This window comes from Mobula hypostoma, chromosome 4 (assembly GCF_963921235.1).
Source record: "Mobula hypostoma chromosome 4, sMobHyp1.1, whole genome shotgun sequence".
Classification (NCBI taxonomy): Eukaryota; Metazoa; Chordata; class Chondrichthyes; order Myliobatiformes; family Myliobatidae; genus Mobula; species Mobula hypostoma.
In genome coordinates this window covers 122,467,945-122,480,831 of record NC_086100.1, presented here as the reverse complement: position 1 = coordinate 122,480,831, position 12,887 = coordinate 122,467,945, and the positions used below count along the sequence as shown (strand labels likewise).

General features: G+C 38.9%; 1 protein-coding gene across 1 annotated transcript in view; it reads left to right on the top strand.

Annotated features, from left to right (window-relative positions):
* slc10a7 (solute carrier family 10 member 7) overlaps window positions 1-12,887 on the top strand; it is a 225,734-nt gene that overhangs the window by 68,607 nt on the left and 144,240 nt on the right. Inside the window, exon 5 of the mRNA XM_063045038.1 lies at window positions 7,640-7,678. Within this exon, the coding sequence (XP_062901108.1) occupies window positions 7,640-7,678 (39 nt within the window). The remainder of the gene's footprint in view (window positions 1-7,639; window positions 7,679-12,887) is intronic.

The following is a 12,887-nucleotide window of genomic DNA, read 5'->3' as shown; positions in this document are numbered from 1 at the left end:
ACTCAAATAGAATAATAACAGGGTTAGTACTCAAGTGTAATCTGAAGGGCTGAAGTGCTGATTTTTGTCTAAAGCTGCTTTAAACCTGAACTGTGCAACAGAATAGAGCATTATAATGCTATTTTCTCTAATTTTCTTGAACTAACCCTAATTAGAATAGTGGGTGATTGCTCATAAATTGCAAGGTAGATATTAATCGATCATAATAGTGTTTATTGCCACGTGGTTTGTGACAATAAATCTTTAGCAGTTTCTGTGATTTTTCTGTGATTGAGAACTTTTCCAATTTACATTTCACACATGAATGATTTGATTAAAATAAATCATAGCTATTATTTAAACAATTTAGCAATTTGTTCATCGAATGGCATCTAGCTAGTAAAATAGCAGTCTAAGAATTGGCTAACAGTACTGATTGAATATCAGTGTTGAGTGAATTATGGGAAAAAGAAAGCACAAGACTTGTGCAGATCAAGAAATATGAGCCAGCGCTTACAGTGGTAATATGCACCAGGTCATGTTTTATGTTTGGGATATTGGCTGCTGAAATTGAGTCATAGTTTTCTAATTTAGAAAGACTGTTGACCAGTCATAATAAACCATGTTTTCATAGCACTGTATTCTCTACATCTGTGCTAGTTAAAGGGCCTTTTACCTTTCCGACAGTTATCTCAGCAGGGATCTTTGGAGGCAGGCTGCGGTGCAGAAGTCAAGTCACACAAGCACTTTCATGAAATTTATTAGAAAGTATTAGTTTTAAAGAGACGTGTTCTTACACTCGATCACTGAAGATTAATCTGGAGGTTCATCAAGCAATTAGAAAGGAAAAGAATACGGTGACCTTTAATGGAGGAGAATTTGTCTACAAGAGTAGAAATGGCTCTCCCTAAATACGATACAGGCCTGGTGAGACCCCATCTTGAATATTGTGTACAAATCTGATTTCCTTACCCGAGGAAGACTATTCTTGTAATTGCTGAAGTGTTTGTAAGGTTTGTGGAATTGTTCTTGCAATGGCAGGATTGTTGTAAGAGGAGAAATTAAATAGACTGGACATAATGCGCTTTAGATTTGAGGAATGTGAGAGGCTATCTCATTCTTTAGAAGCTGGGCAATGCAAATATGGAATTGATACTTCCCCAGACTGGAGTATGTAGAAACAAGAATAACAATGTCAAAGAAAGGGGTTCACCCATTCAGGACAGAGATCATATTTTTTCATCCAGGTTTGGGTGAATTTTTGAAAATCAGTGCCCAAGAAGGCTGTAGAAGCCCAGTCTGTATCTAAGCCAGCAGACTGTATTAAGATGTCAATTGAGAAACTTTTAGATAGTAAGGAACATTAGATAAAATATCAGTCATGATTTTATGAACAGTACAGCAGACGAATTGTCAACTCCAACTTCTGTTACTTGTAAACAACAGGAATTCTGCAGATGCTGGAAATTCAAGCAACATACATCAAAGTTGCTGGTGAACGCAGCAGGCCAGGCAGCATCTATAGGAAGAGGCGCAGTCGACGTTTCAGGCCGAGACCCTTCGTCAGGACTGTCCTGACGAAGGGTCTCGGCCTGAAACGTCGACTGCGCCTCTTCCTATAGATGCTGCCTGGCCTGCTGCGTTCACCAGCAACTTTGATGTATGTTTCTGTTACTTGTATTCTTTTGTTCTTATTCAATTGTTCAGGGTTCATTGACAAGAAGTTGGTATTTGATTCAGGAAGGAATAAATTATCTCTGCAGTGAGAAAAGGACAATGGACAAAGCTGATCGTGACTGTTGACCGGAGGACTAGAGTATTCCTCTGGTATTTATGTAACTGCAACAAATCTTCTTACCTTAAGCAGTATACCACAGCAAACAGCCAGTTTGGCTGAATTTGAAGATAAATCAAAGAGAGCTTTCTCATCAGTACTTAGGCTCATGGAGTTTTCAGAATTTGTCTGTATTACAATTAACTACTCTCTAATTGAAAGGGCCAACTGCCAATGGTGGTGTCATAGAGTGAGCGATGTTGTATTCTGGGATAGCTGGCTGTCGGGTACATTTGTGGACATTGTTTGAGGACAGCACTTTAACTTAAATTTTACATTGCTTAAATACCATTGGAGTGAAAGGTGATTAATTACTTACAGGTATTTTAAACTTTTATGATACTCTGTTCATTACCTTCTGACATTTAGCTTTCCATGAAACTTAGAAACACTTCAGGGACCATGAATTGCCCTGCTTCATCCTCAATCACTGTTGGAAGATTCTCCCATGCTTGTAAAAAAAAAATCATTTTTAAAGAAAGGAATGGTAATTTTTCTTTGCTGCTTTCTTTCTCTTTCTTGTTTTTTCTCTCGTATTAATTCCATTCTTTTTATTCACATTTTCTTCCAGTAGAATTCTCTACCTTCTGGTATCCTGTCCAGTTATTCTTCTTTCTTTGTGGGTCTGGATAGTGATTATTGGCAGATTATTATAACACAGGAGACAATAGCCTAGATTCTTTGTTCATAATGCTAGCTGGCTATTGCATTACATTGAAAATCTTTATTTCTGTAAAATAAAATTATGGAAGTGTTGTGTTTCATTGTATGAGGCACTGGTCAAGTTTTTAATCTTGCGTTAATCATATCATTGCAAAATCTTATCTATTTGGGTTGAACTTCTATTTCAATGCATTGGGTTTTAAAATAAGTTTTTAAAAATTATTTAAAATTTATTATATTTACTTTACCTTCTGTTTTTGTGCAAGAAAAAAAGCTTTCTAGAAGAAAATAACTTCCTTAATTATGTCCTCCTTGATATTGAATAAGAAAAACTAGAGTTGCTTCTCTTCTACATGGAAATCTGTGCTTTCAATTGGAGTTTTTCTTTCTTGTAGAAAGTGGTTATATCCCATAATCTTTACAGAATAGTTCACAGAATGAGTATGGGAAAAGCATATTTTATCATTAGAGTGTTGTATTCAAAAGAGTATGTTTAAAGCAATAGTTTTCCAACCCTATTGTGGAAGGAGAGGATGGTAAATTCTTTCTTTATTCAAGTTCTAGTGCTTTCAATAAATAGTTAGAACAGGTCACTTCGTCTGTATGCATTTTCTGCTTTCTTGAGTATGAAGTCTGGATCATAATTGTTTTCTGGACTGTATTGTGGCTTGACCTTTCCACCCTCATTTCATATTTTTTTAAAAAAAAGACAATTTTGTTATTTCCTGATCCCAAGGTATCATTTTCTATTCAGTGTATGTAAAGATGATTACACAAAATTTTGTTGTGTTTCTTAATTATTTCCCATGAAATCAAGTAAATTATTTGTTTTAACTAGTGAGTAGATAATTATCAAAACCATGTTGCATTTATAGTAAGCAGAAAGTAAGTTTACTTATAATGTCTGAAAAATGAAATATTTAGATCTGGCAAACAAAGGGTGTGAGTACATTTGAAATAAAGTACAAAATCTAGCTTGTGAAAAATTGTAATTATCTGTTATTCTCTGCAAAACAATATATAGTTAAATGATGTGTAATGCTTAAATTTAGGATTAATGTCTGTAATATACTTTCAAGTATTAAGTGAAAAATAGTCAATAATAATGCACCACTGAGATATTGTCCTGCTTACATACTCTTTTGGGTGTTGATCTCATTCATCAATGTCGGCAGACCATGTTCTCATTAAATCCAATTTAACGAAAAGAGCTTAATTTCCTTAAGAGGACAAGACACTTAATTCAATTTCGTGCGCATGTTGAGAAGTTTAATCTATTACTTTTGTTCTGCAAAAACCTTTGCAGAATTGAAAGATACTTTTCAGTTATTTTTCCAATTAAAATATGAATTGTTGCTCAGTTTAATTTTTCAGTTTTGTATGCTATTTTCATTCACATTTCAAATAATATCAATCGCAGTTATCACAAAGCTTTGAAAAATACTTGGTTTTTAATAAAATGTTGATGATCAATTTAGATATGGCACATTCATAAACAAATTCTTGCCTTTTATGAAACAGCTGTTTCCAAAGTTGCATGCTGAGAACATAAAGGTCATTGAATTTTACATTTTGCACTATTCTGAATATATTGTTAAAAAATGCTCTGAAGCTGGTGCAAGAAATCATATGCTTATTAGCTGTAATTGGTGAATGATTTTTAATCAGGAAAATAATTTTGGAACAACAGTAATGTTTAAAATTTTAAAAAACAGCAAATTAATGTAATAATAACAAATCAGGAAAAGATATAAAATTGAAAAGAGTTGAAACATATTAATAGTGGATTTCATTCTGTGTGATAATACTGTAGGTTGCTTCAGTGTTTAGTGTTCTTGATATTCCATTTGAATAGTATACTATATCATGTGATATGGAGCATATTAAATACTCCCTGTGCTATCCAAAGACTGAAGCTTCATGTCTTATATCAGAACCGTAGCTTCTTAATGTTAACTTTAGAATGTTAAATTTTTTGATTTCTTTCTTATTTGTTCTCTTGCATCTCTTATATTCCAAAGTACCTCATTTGTTGCTAACTGTCTATACCTCTATGCAGGGCCTCAATATCTCTTGAAAACCAAGGTTCGCTATGCCTATTATCTTCCCTTTTATTCTGACAGGCACGTATAAACTTTCTACTTTCAAAATTTCACTGTTGAAGGCATCCCATTTACCAAGTACACCTTTGCCAGAAAATAGCTTTTCCCAGTCCACACTTGCTAGATTCTTTCTGATGCCATCAAAGTTGGTCTTTCTCCAATTTAAAATCTCAACCCCTGGACAATACCTATCTTTTCCATATTTACTTTGAAACTAATGGCATTGTGATCACTAGATGTAAAGTGTTTCCCTCCACAAACTTCTGTTACCTGCCCAGCTTCATTCACTAACGTGATCACACATTCCTTATTCCTCAAATCCTCACTATACAAGTTCTCCAGTCTGTCCTAACTGAGCACTGCTGCGACGTTTTCCCTGACTAGTAACGCCACCCCTCCCCCTTTGTCACATCCAAAAATAATGGAGGACCTTGATAACTTTTCTTTACCTTAACTTTTTTTTTCTTCACTCAAAGTTGCTGCTCCTAGGCCAGTTCTATGCTGCTTTTTGCCAGCAGCTTTTGCTATCTTTTGATTTCAGTGTATACAAATTTGACATTAACTACCTCAACTGTATGATGTACTAATTGGAATACTTGACGTCCCTCATTTGCAGAGCGTCTTAGAAATTTTTACCTAGTGTACAGTTCCAAGTAGCATAATGACTGCAAATGACAGCGAGGTGAAATGATGCAGTAAACATGCATGTTCTCACTGCACTTGTGCATCACCCCCCATCATCCCCTCCAATATTTTATCTTCAATAACCAAGTTACCCATCATGCATACACACATAATCTAATTAAGGTTGCTTAATTTTATATCCAATAATTAATATTTCTTGGTTAAAATGTTTTTTTATGGAAGCAAAAATGGTTATATATCTAAATACAAAGAAGAATTTGAGAATGAGAGGTTTTAAGCATCATCTTGTTAAAATTTAGTTTAGAATTTATTATGCTTGTGTTATTCTTACATTTAATGGTTGTCATTTTCGTATGTGATTCTTTTTTTTATTGTTTCTTTGTGAAATGTGGGCATTTCTACTAAGAACAGCATTTATTGCTCACTCCTAATTCCCTCAATGAATGTAATAGTGAGCTGCACCTTAACCTGCTGTAGTTTCTTTCTTGAACAATATCAAATGATGTTCAAGAGGCAGTTCGAAAATTACACTACAGTGAAGAGGAGTATATAGCAATGTAGAAATGGCAAAGTTTATCCAAGTTAGGGAAGATTATAATTTGGTAGAGGACTTGAAATTAATGTTCTTGAACACCTTGCTTTTGGTCTTCAAAATGGTAGAACATGTGGATTGTTAAACACTGCTAATGGGGCCTTAGAGACTTGTTAGAGGGTGTACACTGCAACTTCGCTCTGCTGGTGCTTTAGGAAGTGAATGTTTATGGTCTTGGATGGGATAATGATCAAGCAGGCTCCTTTGTTTTAGATGGATGTGAACTTTAATTGTTGTGAGTGGATCTGAAACACTCCTGACTTGTAACTTTCTGATATTGGAAAGACCCTAGAAGTTACAGCTGCACAATACAGAGCTTGTATAGATCTTGAGTGGGGCAGGGGGCATGAAGAATGTAAAGCTACCTTGTTTAACTGTTTACAGAAAAAAAATCAGAAATTCAGAATGGCCGTTTTTGGATTCCTAGACCAGTGGACTATCTAGTAATGTCTGAATATTAACACTTTGATTTCTACAGGTAAGGGATGTTTTGGACAGTACCCTACTTTTCAGAATTGAACACAGGATTCTGATGAAGGTCTGGCTTGGCTTTATAATCGTTGAGGATTTGGAGGTTGACCATGGTAGCATTATGGAGGCAATAAATAAGTACATTGCACTTTAACTATAGCTTCCTACATGGCCCAATAAGATCACAATTAACTTTTAGGTGCTAAAGAGTGTGTATAGGAAAGGAGGGGAATGGTTTGAAGTGAGACAAGTCTGCATCTTGTAGGACAGGACAATTCAATATCATAGCAGGATCAATTGGTCTCCTTATTTGTGCTAATGGCCTATTTCAAGTATGGATAAAGGAAACCACTTTTTGTTCTTAAGCATAATACAACTGGATGCAATTCAGAGAGGCATGCAAGTGTGTTTCAGCTACCGTTTCAGTTGCACGTTTCATTGTAGGAACTTGCTTCTCATCTGATAGGAGTTAATTACTTCATTAAGATATTGAAAATGTTATCATGTGGCAAAAAACATCAAATATCACATCCTTGATAATGAACAGGATTACTTGTCTGTGGGTCCTGCAATATTCCAGGCATTATAGAGATGTGGTCTGTTGCTATCATTTATTGTTGTCTTGAGAAATCTAATGAGATTACCAATGTTTTTGAATTAATTATGAACCTGGATAAGAAAGCTAAATACTGTAGACCATAATAGTAGTTCATATTGTCTATCTACATTATCATTTCCTCTTTGAGAGCAGTATATAGGTTTAATTTAGTCTTTTGAATGTGGTTTTAGATTTATTTGGTACCTGTGTGCCGTTTTGTGTTTAAGCAGTGTACAGACAGAAATATTGTTAATTTTCTTGAGGGAGTTGTATGGCTGCTATTTGTTTCAGTGGTTATGAGTGAATCTACTGAGTGTTTTGATCTCATTACCTATTTACTTTTTGACCCTTTGTTTTATTATTTCCATATTTTGTTCAAGACTTGCACCAGAAATCTTGCATATTGATTCAGATTCAAAGTACATTTATGCAGTACACGACCTTGAGATTTGTCTTTTGGTAGGTTTTGCTGTATTAATTTTTACACTGGTTTAGAAAGTAAGTTGCAATTGTTCGCTAAAAATATTTGAAATATGTTTACACTATTCGTTGATACCTTAATGGAATGCTACTATATTAATTTTCAGTTTGAATCAAGCAAATGCTTTCATTGCTGTATTTAGTTAAATAGACACATTTTAGTTTGCCTAAAGTATTCAAAATAATGATTTAAAATAAAATTAATCAGTTAGTAATATTTAATTATGAAAAAAAAGCTGTTTTTCTTGCCTGAATAATTGAATTCTGTTTTACAGGCGGCTGCTATTTTCAATTCTGCCTTTGGAAGCTTTCTGGTAAGAACCAAAATATTTAATGACTGCAATACAAAATTAATTCGGTAACCATAGCTCAATGCTCAATAATTTATTATTGTGTTGTTTCAAAAATAAAAGTAAAGTTTCTTGGGTGGTTTCTTTACAATAGCTGTATTTCAAAAATTACTATTTTAAGTTATGGTTAATTTATAATTTTGCAATTTGTCATAAATTGCTCATGAGCACAATGAAGAATTTCATGATGTTTAAAAGTTTTCTTTAATAAGGGTATGTAGCGATGTGCTACACACAGCGCTAGAATAACCACACAGAGTCGGTGAGTTGGAGTTGCGATGAAAGAGATTTATTCAAACTTCGCGGCCCGCTTTAAAGCCTTCCCGCTCCCGCCCTTTTTGCTGCCCGCCCTCTGCCTGCGCGCGCTGTTTCGTGAGCCGGTTCGTAGGTGTCAGAAAGTGGGTCGCCACATAACCCCCCCGCCCCCAGAACCGGCGATACCTCCCCCAATGTCCACAATCTGGATCGGCCTCTGTTTGAGAGGTCTGCCCCTGTGCCGCGGTGCCTGAGCCTGGACCAGTTGCGACAAGTCCACATGGGCCGGTTTGAGTCGGTCCACCGTGAAAGCCTCCTCTCTCCCCCCAATGTCCAGCACGAACGTGGACCCGTTGTTCCTGATCACCTTAAACGGCCCCTTGTAGGGCCGCTGTAGCGGTGCCCGGTGTCCGCCCCATCGTACAAAAAGAAACTTACAGTTCTGCAGGTCTTTGGGTACGCAGGTCGGGCTCTGTCCGTGCTGTGAAGTGGGTATGGGGGCCAGGTTACTGAGCCTCTCCCGTAGTCTGTCCAGGACTGCTGTGGGTTATTCCTCTTGCCCCCTTGGGGCTGGTATGAACTCTCCTGGGACGACCAGGGGCGCGCCGTACACCAACTCGGCCGACGAGGTGTGTAGATCCTTTTTGGGCGCCGTGCGGGTTCCGAGCAGGACCCAGGGAAGTTCGTCCACCCAGTTAGGCCCCTCCAGGCGGGCCATGAGAGCCGATTTCAGGTGACGGTGGAAGCGCTCCACTAGTCCGTTCGACTGTGGGTGGTAGGCAGTTGTGTGGTGTAGCTGTGTTCCTAAAAGTCTGGCCATAGCCGACCACAGGCTGGAGGTGAACTGGGCGCCCCTGTCGGAGGTAATGTGGGCCGGTACCCCAAAACGTGCTACCCAGGTTGCGATCAGTGCTCGGGCGCAGGATTCGGAGGTGGTGTCGCTGAGCGGGACTGCCTCTGGCCATCTGGTGAACCGATCTATCATAGTTAGGAGGTACCGCGCTCCTCGTGACACTGGCGGGGGCCCCACGATATCCACATGGATGTGGTCGAACCTCCGGCGGGTGGGTTCGAACCGCTGCGGTGGAGCCTTGGTGTGCCGCTGCACCTTGGCCGTTTGGCACTGCATACACGTTTTGGCCCATTCACTGACCTGTTTACGAAGTCCATGCCACACGAACCTGTTGGAGACCAGCCGGACAGTTGTCCTGATGGAGGGGTGCGCTAAGTTGTGAATGGATTCGAACACCCGCCGGCGCCAGGCTGCTGGGACGACGGGGCGGGGTTGGCCAGTAGCTACATCACATAGTAGGGTCCTCTCACAAGGGCCTACGGGGAGGTCTTGGAGCTGCCAACCGGAGACTGCAGTCCTGTAACTGGGGATCTCAGCGTCTGCCTGCTGTGCCTCTGCCAGCGCTGCATAGTCCACCCCCTGGGATAGCGCCTGTATGGTAGGTCTGGAAAGTGCGTCTGCCACGACATTGTTCTTTCCAGAGACATGCCGGATGTTGTAACTCGTTGGAGGTAAGACGCTGATCTCCGCTCCGGTGTCGACCAAAAAGCGGCGTCCCGACTGCTTGTCCCAGACGTACAGGAGGCTGTCCTGATGGCCAGCCGCCGTAGCGATCGGCAGCGGCTGGGCCTTGGCGTTTCCCGGGAATTTGCAGGGCGGTCTGCAGCGGCGGGCCTCCGTGCCCCACCGCTGGTGGTAGAAACACCATTGTTCGTTGGGCTCCTCACTCCCGTCGCCGGGTTTTGTAGGCTCTGCTGCCGGGCCTGGTCTGGTCTGTCGTTGGGCACGCGGCTTGGTGATCTGTGCGACGGATGCCCCTCTCTCTTTCCTGGCATTCCACAGCACATCTGCTCGGGCCGCTACCTCCCGGGGTTTGCTGAAATCTGCGTCGGACAGCAGCAGGCATATGTCCTCGGGCAGTTGCTCTAGGAACGCCTGCTCAAACATGAGGCAGGGTTTGTGTCCTTCAGCCAGGGCCAGCATTTCGTTCATTAATGCTGACGGCGGCCTGTCTCCCAAACCATCCAGGTGCATTAAGCGGCGTGCTCGTTCGCGCCGTGAGAGTCCGAAAGTCCTTATGAGCAGGGTTTTGAATGCTGTGTATTTGCCGTCCTCCGGGGGCGACTGTATAAACTCCTCAACTTGTGCAGCAGTCTCCTGGTCGAGAGAGCTCAGCACGTAGTAGTAGCGAGTGGACTCCGAGGTTATCTGCCGAATGTGGAATTGTGCTTCTGCTTGTGCGAACCATAAATGGAGTCGCAGCGTCCAGAAGCTTGGCAGTTTTAACGAAACTGCGTGAACAGATGCAGCGTCGGTCATCTCTGGTCCAAATATCATTTGGGCCGTCGGGGTCACCAATTGTAGCGATGTGCTACACACAGCACTAGAATAACCACACGGAGTCAGTGAGTTGGAGTTGCGATGAAAGAGATTTATTCAAACTTCGCGGCCCGCTTTAAAGCCTTCCCGTTCCCGCCCTTTTTGCTGCCCGCCCTCTGCCTGCACGCGCTGTTTCGTGAGCCAGTTCGTGGGTGTCAGAAAGTGGGTTGCCACAGGTATTTCTAATTCAAAATTTTAGATATATTTTTTCAGATACTTTGTTGGTATTCTTGATCTTGAAGTTGACTTTAGCATTGAAATTTGCATGCCTCTCTGAACTGTGGCTATAAATGGATAGGCATCCGTTAGTCTCATGAGACCATGGATTTGCGCCTTAGAAGGTTTCCAGGGCGCAGGCCTGGGCAAGGTTGTATGGAAGACCAGCAATTGCCCATGCTGCAACTCTCCCCTCTCCACGCCACCGATGTTGTCCAAGGGAAGGGCATTCGGACCCATACAGCTGGGCACCGGTGTCGTCACAGTGCAATGTGTGGTTAAGTGCCTTGCTCAAGAACACACATGCTACCTCAGCCAAGGCTCGAACTAGCAACCTTCAAATCACTGGAGGACCGCTTTAACCACTTGGCCACACGCCAACACATCATCATCTTCTTCTAAATGGATGCTGATGCAATAAAAATATTAATTTTATTATTGTTTAAAATACTTATACAGTGCAATTGCATTTATCTTTAAATAGCTGTTAGTCTTGACAAATGGAATTCTAAAGTCTGATTTACTGGTTAACATGTATAAACTGGATTATATTTCAGTTCTCTTGTTATGGTGAACCTTTCCACTACATTTCAAAACCTTTGTAAATATAGCTTTGGATAGAATATTAATTGTTTATATGATTTATAACACTTAGTAGAATCATGAATTGATAAAGAGAATGTTTTTGAGGATTGTCAAATATTTGTTATTGAATATAGAAGGATTCATATTTCAATGACATATAGCATATGGATGTTGCATGGGAGGATGATTTAATTTGTCGCTGTACTTTGTGTATATATCTATATTTTTGTTTTCTATTTATATAGAGTTGGTAGATCCTTACTCGTAGTCAAAAGACATTTATCTTACAGACCTTTATTTAGACTGATGCCTGTTTGATTACAGTAAAACACAAATTTTGTATCTTCTGGATTATTTTAATGTAGAGAGCCTATTTTTATTTGATAGATTAATATAATTTACATAAATTCCAGACTTTGTAGTGTCTTTGCATTGTGCCACAGAGAATTGCTCTAAGTTAGAAGCATAATTTCATTATCGTCTTTCCTTTATTTTATACATGCTGTTTTACAATAAAAGAGACTGGAGTAAATGATTTGATTTCCCTCCTTGATGTGCAGTAATAATATTTGATGGCAGATCAATTATAGTCTGCTGAATTGCCAGCTAATAAAATCTGCCTCTGCTGTTATCATTCCAAATAATGAAAATTTTATACTTTTTTTTAGACTTTTCTAACTGTTGTATTTATTGGAATTTGGAGCTCTGTTGTGAATATTACCATAATTTCTAATTATTTGAGGCAGTGAAAGATATAAAGAATAAACAGATGAACATTAAGCATTTCAGATACCACTTTGTCAGTAAAGTTTGCAGAATTTTTAATCTATAATCAGACAAAAGCATCTGTGTTGTTGAATAAATATTGTTGTGTTTTTATACCTTAGTTTTAATGATGAGTCTTGATAAAAATACGTATTTGAAAATTATTGGTTTCAATATTTGTGTTTAAACTGATATTTTTCCTCCAAATTTGTGTTAATTAATTACCTACTTCACAAGAGAGTGTTCCCCTGATATCTATATAATTGGGCAGAATGTAAATATAGTAGTTATGTTCATTTTTTGTGCAAATTTGTGATATGAATTGAATTAGTGTGATAGCCAGTAGTTTCAAATTTAATTTTGTTTGAATCAAGTTGATTTTCTTAAGTAATGGATTTTTTTTCCTGTTTGAAAATACGTGTTCCAAATAGTAATAAGAATGGACAAGTGATATTTTTAGCTTTGAATTAAGGTTATACTGTAAGGACTAGCAAATTTAAAATGTTGTATAAATAGTTACCCAAGACGTATGGAGGGTCCATTTACATTTACAAAATTTGAAAGAAGAATTCCCATTCTTTTTCAGTTTGTGAGCACTGAGTCTTCCTAAGTTCAAAATAGAACTTTGGGAAGATAATTAAACTTGGAATTAAAATGAGTGATGTTTTGCTTGAGAAGACAAAATAGAATTCTATGATATTTACAAGCTTACAGCAAAGATTCAGTTGTTTATATTTGGGGGAGGGAATATTGCCTGGCTTCACAAATATTTAATTCTCAATTTCTTTTTCACTTAATACATTCTGGAAGTTCAGTGCTTATCTCTAATCAGTGTCTATCTAATAATGGTTGGCCAACATATTCTTGACAGCTGCAACCCCTTTTATTGGGGGTCTTCTCACTGTAAATCAGAATCAGAGAGATACAGTATGGCAATGATCCCCAACCTCCGGGCCGCGA